The sequence below is a fragment of the Stegostoma tigrinum genome, chromosome 26, assembly GCF_030684315.1.
Source record: "Stegostoma tigrinum isolate sSteTig4 chromosome 26, sSteTig4.hap1, whole genome shotgun sequence".
NCBI classification, from domain to species: Eukaryota; Metazoa; Chordata; class Chondrichthyes; order Orectolobiformes; family Stegostomatidae; genus Stegostoma; species Stegostoma tigrinum.
The window spans coordinates 22,462,403-22,472,603 of NC_081379.1; the positions used below are offsets into that span (position 1 = coordinate 22,462,403).

The following is a 10,201-nucleotide window of genomic DNA, read 5'->3' on the forward strand; positions in this document are numbered from 1 at the left end:
TAAGTGTGATATCAAGGAGCTCTAAAGAAAATTGGAGTCAATCAGAAACAGTGGGAAAAACTCACCAGGGGATGGAGTCATGCCTGGCACACAGGAAGATGGTCAGGGTTGCTGGAGGTCAGTCAACTCAGCCAAAGGACACCACTGCAGGAGTTCCCTGGGGTAGGGTCTTAGGCCCAACTACCTTCAGCTGCTTCATCAATGACATTCTCTCCATCATAAAGTGGAATGACAGGATGTTTGCTGAGATTGAACAATGCATAGCACCATTTCTAACTCCTCAGATATTGAAGCAGCCAGTGGCAATATATGGCAAAATCTAGATAATATGCAGGCTTGGACTGATAAGTGGCAAGTGACATTCAGGACTCACAATTGCCAGGGAAAGACTACCTCTAACAAGAGAGAATGCAACTATCATCCTTTGACATTGATGGATCCCCATTAGCGACATCCTGGGGATTACTATTGACCAGAAATTGAACTGGACTGTTCATATAACTACTGTAGCTACGACAATATGTCAGAGACTAAGAACTCTATGCTATTAACTCATATCCTGTCTCCCTAGACCCAATCCATCAACTAAAGGACAAATCTAGAATGTGATAGAATAGTCTTCATTTGCCTGGATAAGTGCAGACCCAGAACACACAAAACACTCAACACCATTGAGTACAAATCATCCCATGTGATTGACACCCCAATGTACCACTAACAACCAGTGGCAGCAAGTCACTAAGGACCCTTCAGAACCAATGGCTGTACCACCTTGAAGGACAAGAGACAATAGATACATGGGGTACATATCTCCCACTGCAAGTTCCCGTCCCCCCACACGCCTGTTCACTTTGCAGATTAGAAGACTGAGAGGTGATCTTATTGAAGCATATAAGATTCTTAGGGGGCTTTGCACAGTAAGTTGTTCCTCTTGTGGCAGTGTCTAGGACTGGAGGGCATACTCTCAGAGTACGGGATCACTCGTTTAAGACAGAGCTGAGAGAAGAGATTCCTCCTCAGACAGTAGTGAATCTGTGAAATTCTTTACTGCAGTGGGCTGTGGGGGCTGTTCTGCTAAGGATATTCAAGCTGAGACAGAGAGATTTTTAACTTGTAAGGGTTATGGGAAAAAGGCAGAGAACAGCAATTGAGAACTATCAGATCTCCGCTGGAAGAGCTTTCACATCTTATGGTCTAAGCCACACATCATCAAAACTTTGAACAATATCACCATTCCTTCACTGTCACACCCTGGAAATCTTTCCGGTATATGACTGTGGATGTCACTACGTTCCAAGGACTGGAGCTGGTTCAGGAAGGTAGTTCACTACCAATTTTTTCAGGGCAGTTGGGGATAGGCAATAAATGCTGGCCAGACAGCAACAGCCACATGCCATGAATGAATTAAAATAATACAGAATGAATACCAAAACACTGGGAATAATGAATCAGCGGAACTGAAAACTCAATGAAGCTGAAATCGAAGCAAAGAACAAACATTGTCTGCATCTGAAAAAAGAATTTAAATTTAAAATGAAAATCTTACCGAAATGATACCATTCTCTTGAAAGGAGAAATTAAGGGTCTAATGAAGAACAAAGAAAACGTTCATGGTACACAATAAAGCTGCAGCTAATTTTTAAAGGGCAAGGCACAGTCTCTTCCATTCTGTCTAGTGATAGGCAGCCAGACTGCTTCACTTTTACTTAAATTAATAATTGCAGCTGAGGTCACAAAGTGCTCGTAGAACTCAGGAGCATAATACCCCCATTCATAACACTGAGCTTGCTCTCCTCTGTGCTGACATTGAACGGCTTATTGTAATACCAAATCAAGCTCTTACTAAAATGGATAGACTATATAAATCCACACTATTGTCTTCAGAAAGGGCAGAGTGGAAAATCCAAGACAATTGTTAAGACAGACCAGGTGAGGCAGTCTCCATTCCCCATCTCCCAAGCAGTCATTCGAACTGAATGTCTGATCAACTCTGAAGCCGACAAGTCTGAAGCATTCAGTTTCGTACTGCAGCCTTATCTGACTGAGAAAGGGCCTTTTAGGGAAAGTGAGCTCATTCTTTATCTCTTACAGCAAAGAGAAAGAGCATACAAAAAGTAGGTGGCAATTTTGTCAAGTCATCCCTTTATTTTTCCCACAGCAGAGTGGTACTTGCTGAAATTAGCATATCTTTCTGGAAAATTCAATGCCAAAAATGTAAGGTTAAAATAAAAGTTGAAGAGTGCTACTGACATTAAGAAACTCTATATTACCTTACATCTCAATTAGTAATAGCTCTAAATGAAGGCTTTACTGCCAGTCATTGCCAACCATAATCACAGGGTTTCAACTACATTGTTTTTCACCTGCTCCATTAGGTGAGTAACTTTGAATTATATTTTGGTGTTAAGTGTCTATTAATATTACCACCTGGGGATTGATATGCAAGATTTAAGCACATCTGTTGAAAAGCACAATTAAAAACAATGATCATATCCCAATAATTAATGCTACTGTAGATATCAAAACACAAAGTACATTCCCCATTTTACTAACAGTACTTAAAACTCAACAAAGGCAGATTCTACCTCAAAAAGTATTTTTCAATGTCAGGCTCCTCTGGCAGCAAATAAAAATTGGTTGGAAGTAACGTCAATGGCCATGCTAATAATGTAATGGACCACATAAAGAAGCTGTGTCAGGAACCTTTGCTTTCTACTTTCTAAATTTTTAATCTGGCATGAAGCCTGGAATTATGCATCCCAATTGTTGATGAGGTGTGAGTTGTGAAGGTGATGCAAAGGGCTTTCAACTTCACTAGATACTGTGCAACATATTGATTTTTCTCATGAATGAAGCATTTACTTCATTAGAAAATGTTATGTTGCTCGATCTTCACAACCAGCTTCTCAGCTTCTGGTGAAAGAGCTACACCCAAAACATTATCCTGTGTTTAATCTTTACCGACGCTGACAGGCTTGTTGTGTATTTCCAACAGTTTTGTTTTACCTGTTCTTGATTGTTTGCCAAACACACACGGATGTGAAGCATATTAAAATGATCCAGTGAACATCTAACCTGCCTCACTAAGGAATCTAGCCATGGGATCATTACTGATTGTTTGTTGAAGATCTTCTCATCAGTACTTTATTTTGTGATGTCTATTATACTGTTACTCCATTCCTAATGTTCTCCTATGCTGCTCTAGTTCCTGATTTTTTTTCACAGTTGTTTTATTTTACCATGTTCTTCTCTTTGGAGCTCATTGCTTATATTTTCTGATGAAGGGTCTAGGCCCGAAATGTCAGCTTTTGTGCTCCTAAGATGCTGCTTGGCCTGCTGTGTTCATCCAGCTCCACACTTTGTTATCTCTGACCTCTGTGCTGCCGGGATTTCCTAATCAGACAGCATTTGGTAAATGAGAAATACATTACCAGGCACTGGAGCTGGACCCTAAAAAATCATTAGTAATTATCATTCAAGCAAATCTAACTACAACTCAGGGTAAGGACTTATTTTAAAATATTTATTCACTCAAACACAAAAATCGAAAACCTGGAGAACTACAGGAGGTCAAACAGCGCCTAGAGAAAGGACTCAGAAACTATGTTTAGGATGCGCACATATCTTCAGAGCTTAAAAAGTAATAAACAACAGAAAATAGAGGTACAGAAGATAGTCCTTCGTTCACTTGTAGTCACATACAGAAAATGATGCAAAAGCAAAACTCAAAGGCCAGCTTTGTTCTGCAGCATCTTACTGCCTTATGAGCACCAACTAATTTACAGTCACATCTTCTGTTGCTTTAGGATGGATTATGAGTTTGAACTATTTTACTATAACTGCAGGTTTCCCAATGGTTTCTACAGATTTCTTTTTTGTTCAAATTCTTCTACTTAGTGAATATAAAAGTCCATTCTTGGTAGAAATGCAATTTCTTGGCTGATGCGTTATTCTGACACGACAGGGCTTCTGCTCCCCTCACTCTCCCTTCTCAGTTTCTTTAATGGTGTTGACGTCTGTACTGAGAATGAAAAATGCCACATTTTCTGGACAAACACAATGGTGGTTGAGACTGGGATTAGGATAAACTCAACGCCTTATAAGCAGGCAGCAGTGCCCAGAAATTAAGGTGAAGTAACTGTTCAATAACCTTCTGAAAGAATGAAGATCTTAGTTTTCAGTGGCACACTGAATATGAATAAACTCAATAATCACATTATTCCTCACGTTTGACTTTAAATCTACAGATTGTGAATTTAGAGAAGGCATTCAAAATTAAACAACGTGCAATTTTTGAAATAAAAGATCAAAAATTCACAAGCCAGTGGGTGTATTGTTGGTTGGGACATAGTTTGGAAGGAGATACTTTTTCCAAAGCTAGCACTAAGCCAGTTGTAAATATAGATCACAAATTGTACAGTGCAAACGTGCTGGCTTTGAAGTTGCTAGTGAACATCTGAGCTGCAGATTATCTGAAGTTGGATGAGTGTTATAAATGGAGATTTTGTGCACGTTCATGACATTTAATTAACTAATCTGCTATCACAAATTAAACTTGCCATATTTAAGCAATAAGAGTAGGAGCAGGCCATTCAGCCTCTCCAGTTTGCTGCAGCATTGAATAAGATCAACTGCTTGTGCCCTGCATGTTCCCCCAAAATCATGGTCTTCTTCTTATTCAAAATTCAATCAAGTTCAACCCTGAATATTCAACAAACTAGCCTCCACTCCATGCTGAGAGTAAGATTTCCAAATGCTAATAAGTCCTTTACATGGTTAATATTTTAAAGAATTAATAATTCATTCAATTGACTTTGTCACAAAGTAATTTAGAGAACTGCTCCATTGCTTTATAACCTCATATTTGAGTCCAAGGACCATCTATCTGGTATCTGGCCAACATATAATTTTGGTCCTCATTGCAGATTACCATAACTTGAACATGCCTAGACATGCTAACACAGAGCTGTTCTGGGATTAGTTTCACACATCAATGATATTCAGGATTATTAACCTTATTGCAAATGGTCAAAGTTACAATGCCATTACCAGGTTTGTACATCACTACTGCAACATGCACAGTTCTGAATATATGAATCAGAAATAGTAGATGGTAGTCACAGTTGGTGTTGAGGTAGGGGGTAGAGGTGGAGTAGCATTAAGAAATATGCACTGCTCAGTGGCTGGTTTTGATCTGGATGTTCATTTTCCCCTGCTGTAAAGGCAACACTGTTTATGCCTGTTGGATTATTACAACTACACAAATAAGGTCTAGGCCATTCAGCCCTTCGAGCCCTCTCCACCATTCAATGAGATCATGGCTGATCAGATTGTAACTTCAAATCTTCATCCCCAATGACCCTTTCTACCTGAAGAACTTTGGGTTTGAGACAGAGAGTTATTTTGGCCAAATCGGTGCAGGGCTAACAAAAACAATAAAATACAGAGCTAGTTAAAAGCCTAGATTTAACATATAATTTTGGTTTTCTTTGCAGATCACCATAACTTGAACATGCCTAGAGATGATAACACAGGTTTTGCACTCCTGTGCTAAATGCATGGACTTTTACTTAATAGAGTTCCTTACACCCACTTCTACAGAAGGTGTAAAGTGCTCTGGTGGGCACATAGTGATGGATTTCAGGAAACAGGGTGAGGGAGAGGGTACGTAGGCTCTTGGCAACTCTGGAGGTCCTGGTGGAAGAGGCCCAGTGGAAGTGGCAATGTCACTGAATCACCACAAACCCCCATATGTCTAACGTGCACTCCATGACCCTCCTAGTAATCTGCGTCCGTCAAATTCTAACAAAATGAGTGTCCCTCATTTAATCGCTCTCTCAGGACCGGTAGCCACACCTTCAGTTATCTAAACACTAAACTCTGGAATTCCCTCCCTACATCTCACCACGTCACACTCCTCCTTTCAGACTCTCCTTCAAACCTAGTTCTTTAGGCAAACTTTGGATGATCACTAAAGTAAAACAAAAAACTGCAGATACTGAGGATCGGAACAAAAGTTAAAAATTGCTGGCAAAACACAGCAGGCCCGACAACATTTGTGAAGAGAAAGTGGAGTTAACATTCTAATGAAGACTCACCAGGCTCGAAACATTAACTCTGCTTTCTCTCCACAAATGCTGCCAGACCTGCTGAGTTTTGCCAGAAATTTCTATTTTTGTTTTGGATAATCACATTTTGTTTTATAAGTTTCTATGAAGTGCCTCGGTACTTTTATTACATTTAAGGTATTGTGTACATATAAGTTGCTGTTGTTGTTCCTGCTGTTAAACAGACTGTGGAGTCTGAGGCAACTGGACGAGAACATTTCAGCTCCACTCTGATATTTTAGAGAACTCAACCATGAAATGGTATTTACATTGAAATTTGAGATTAGAAAAAGCAATTTGTCACTGAAATGCACCAAAACATACAAAACAAATAAAGACAAAGACATTTTCTTGGGTGAAATGTCAAATTTCATAGACAGCCTGTATGCACCTTTTTATTCAGGATAAAGAATATAGCAATAGATTTTCCCATGAATGTGCATTAATATCAATCATCATAAGCAGTTAGTTGTAAATACCACAAGCTCTCACTATCATGCTGACATTGACGCCAACGTGCACCACAGTCTGCCCACTGTCACTTTTCCTTTCTATAAATTCAACCCTCAGTTTGGAGTTGCATTTGATTCCATCCTCCCCATTCCTTAACTTATAATGATGCTGATCTTCCACTGACTCCCTTAAGTATACCCAAAATATCAGCAAAATATTCATGCGAATAACCAACTCTTTTTCAAGACTCATTGTTAGTCACTTAGTTCTCACAGAATTTAATGGCATCAAAACAGTTCACCAGAAGTGTACAGGACTTTTATTTGAGTTGTGTGCAAATATTTTCAACCAAAAAGATGATTCAGTTTGCCATCCCCCATCCCAGAGCTGTACTATGGAATGAAAGTGTGGGTCTGCCTGTGGTTTTGGTCATCTGTTGGTTATCCAATTGTATTCATTCCATAACCAACAATGGGCTGTTCTCATACACACAACAGTGGTATCCAACATTGAGATGGGTTGGTTAGAGGGATGGTTGTCTCCTTGGGATCACCCTGATCACTGTGCAATGATTGCTATTGATTGTGAATGATTGTGCTGCACTGATTCACACAATCAACAGAGAAATGTAAAAGGTGGGCGGGTGTCGATAAGGTTTGTTGAACGTTTTGTGATCTGAGCGTTTATGTAGCTTAACACATGTAGATAGTGGGCTTCCACCAGAGCAGTATTTCTAGAGTGTATGTTACATCGTGTCAGTGTGTGTGCGTGCGTGATGGGAGGGTGCAGACTCAACGATAGCGTGGCTCTGTTCACTGAGGAAATGGGAACCGCAGCTTCTCTCAAACCCCAGTGCACCTGTACATTGTACTGCTGCTCACACCTATAATGAGAGTTCGATAAAACAGAACAGATCGTTGCAAATATAACGTGGATTGCATTTGTCACGAGATGCAGTAAGAAGCTGCCACGCTGTATTTCCCGCTTTCATCTGAAAGCAACAGGTTGAAAACATGAAGCATACACTTTGGGACGCACATTACAAATTTCACATATCCATACTGCAGCTGATTGGAAAGTGCTCACATGCAAATATTATCAGGGAAATCACAGTCTTTGCGAATGGGCACTTGCATTGAACGATCATAAAGCCACACTCTCACCTGGCCACCACCTCATTGTCCACTTTGACGATGCAGTAAGGATCACTGGTGCCAGATCTGCAACAAATAATAGATATCTGCACATTACCCACATCGTAGTTGCATTTAACCAGGCAGCAAAACAACTGATAACAAATGAACAGATATTGCTGGGGAAACCTCAGCTGATCTGGCAGCATCTGTCAAGAGAAAACAGAGTTAACATTTCGGGTCCAGTGACACTTCAGTGCAACTGTTGTTTTGCCGAGTGCAGTGCAGGAGCGGTAGATTAAACAGGAAACTTACACGTCTTTTGCTGGTAAATTTCTCCCTTCGATGATACGAAAATACAACGATGTGTTTTTTGCCATTTCAGTTCCTCCCAGCCACGAAAACTTTCCTGTAATTTCCGCGGCGATGTTACATCAGGTGACTGAAAGAGCTCCACTTGACTCTGTTCATTCTTACTTGCGGCTGAAAGGTGGATTGGCAACGAGCATTCAGTTCTGTGGGAAATACCGGAATCTCTTCGCCTACTGTGTTTGAATTTTCAAAGTCCAGGCTGTTGTTGGAAAGCGCTCTCCCTGGTCGAGCCGAGCCTGACACAACAGGGGAATTCAAGAAGTAACTCTGTCGGTTTCCACCATAACATGTGTATATGTTGTCTGTGGGATTTGGCAAAGTATAAACGATAACAACCACAGACATGAATCAATGGGCTGGCAGATAATAAACCGAATCCTTCTGTACAGGAGAGTGCTGTTTATTTAGAGAGCGATTCTGCCAACTATTGGTGACAGAGGCGAACTGCAGCCTCGAGGTACAAAGCACAGGATACAACTCATTAAAACCTGAGATAACATGGTGCGGAGCTGGATGCACACAGCAGGCCAAGCAGCATCAGAGGAGCAGGAAAGCCGACGTTTCGGGCCCAGACATTTCTTCAGAAATGGGGGAGGGGAAGGGGTTTCTGAAATAGAGAGGGGGAGGCGAATAGGGGAGAGGATAGGTGGAGAGGAGTCGGACAGGTCGAAGAGGTGGGGATGGAGCCAGTAAAGGTGTGGAGTTAGGGAGGGGATAAGTCAGTCCGGGGAGGACGGACAGGTCATGGGGGCGGGATGAGGTCAGTAGACCTTTATTGGCTCCACCCCCGCCTCTTTGACCGGTCTGTCTCTTATCTTCGATCCGCATCCCCCTCTCTCCTTTTTTATCTCAGAACCCCCTTCCCCTCCCCCATTTCTGAAGAAGGGTCTAGGCCTGAAACGTCAGCCTTCCTGCTCCTCTGATGCTGCTTGGCCTGCTGTGTTCGTCCTGCTCTACACCTTGTTATCTCAGATTCACTAGCATCTGCAGTTCCCATTATCATTAAAACCTTGTTGCATATTCTATCAGCAGCACGGCGATGTGCATAAGTCACTGGAGAGTTTCCGTGACTGTTTCGAAATTAGCATTTCTCTGTCATTAGGCTTAAAATCAATTAGACAACACTCAAAATTGATCCCATTGAAATCCTAAAATCACAATGATCTCCTCCCGTTCGATTGAACCTTTTCAGTGTAAAATTGAAAGGGACCACTACTTCTTTCCAATGTTTGCTCTGCTGCGGCTGCTGAAAATCCAAGGGAAACAGCACCACGATCATTGGGGGCTAGGGCTGTACCTCTTTCTCATTAACATCCTCAAGTCTCTCTCAACTCCAAACCATTACAAGAGCTCTGTTCACCACTGGACACTTTGCAGTCGTACCACTGACTTAAAGACAACATTAATGCTGAATGCCGCGAGTTGTAAAACAGCTAAACATACTTTCAAAGCTAAGGGCCACGTTTTTAAATTGGGAGGTAAGAGATTTAAAAAAGACGTAAGGGGTACTTTTTTTACACAGACGGTGGTTCACGTGTGGAATGAACTTCCTGAGGAAGTGGTGGATGTGGGCGCAATTACAACGTTTAAAAGATATTTGCATAAGTACATGAACAAGGGGTTTAGAGGGAGATAGTAGGAACTGCCGATGCTGGAGAATCTGAGATAACAAGATGTAGAGCTGGGCGAGCATCAGAAGGTTAGGAAAGCTGACGTTTCGGGTCTGTTCCCTTCGGAAACGCTTCAGACCCATTTCTGAAGAAAGGCCCAGACTGGAAACGCCAGCTGCTCGGCCTGTTGTGTTCACCCAGCTCTACACCTTATTATCTAATGTTTAGAGGGATATGGGCCAGGATCAGGAGGTGAGACTAATCTAGTTTGGGATTATGTTCAGCATGGACTGGTCTGTATGAAATGTATTGAATGTGTGAAATGTATGAAATCTATTCTACCATGCTGTATGACTCTATAAACTCTGAGATGCTGCTTGGCCTGCTGTGTTCATCCAGATCCACACTTTGTTACCTCGGATTCTCCAGCATCTGCAGTTCCCATTATCTCTGAATATTTAAGGTGTTGGATATGTTGCATTCTGCCCACTTGACACAATTCAGGACAAAGCAGCCACTTCTTTAT

At 41.4% G+C, this 10,201-nt stretch overlaps 1 protein-coding gene across 3 annotated transcripts in view; it reads right to left on the reverse strand.

Moving 5' to 3' along the window:
* The window catches only part of LOC125464136 (rasGAP-activating-like protein 1), a 250,170-nt gene extending 241,732 nt beyond the window's left edge, over positions 1-8,438 (reverse strand). For 2 of the 3 annotated variants that reach the window (XM_048556259.2, XM_048556258.2), the window contains exons 1-2: positions 8,009-8,438; positions 7,724-7,780 (exon numbers count right to left, since the gene is read on the reverse strand). In XM_048556259.2, coding sequence (XP_048412216.1) covers positions 7,724-7,780; positions 8,009-8,073 — 122 coding nt within the window. In that variant the 5' untranslated portion in view covers positions 8,074-8,438. Of the gene's footprint in view, positions 1-1,546; positions 1,566-7,723; positions 7,781-8,008 lie in introns of those variants that run through there. The other variant, XM_059655017.1, reaches the window with a different exon arrangement.
* Positions 8,439-10,201: the final 1,763 nt, after the last annotated feature.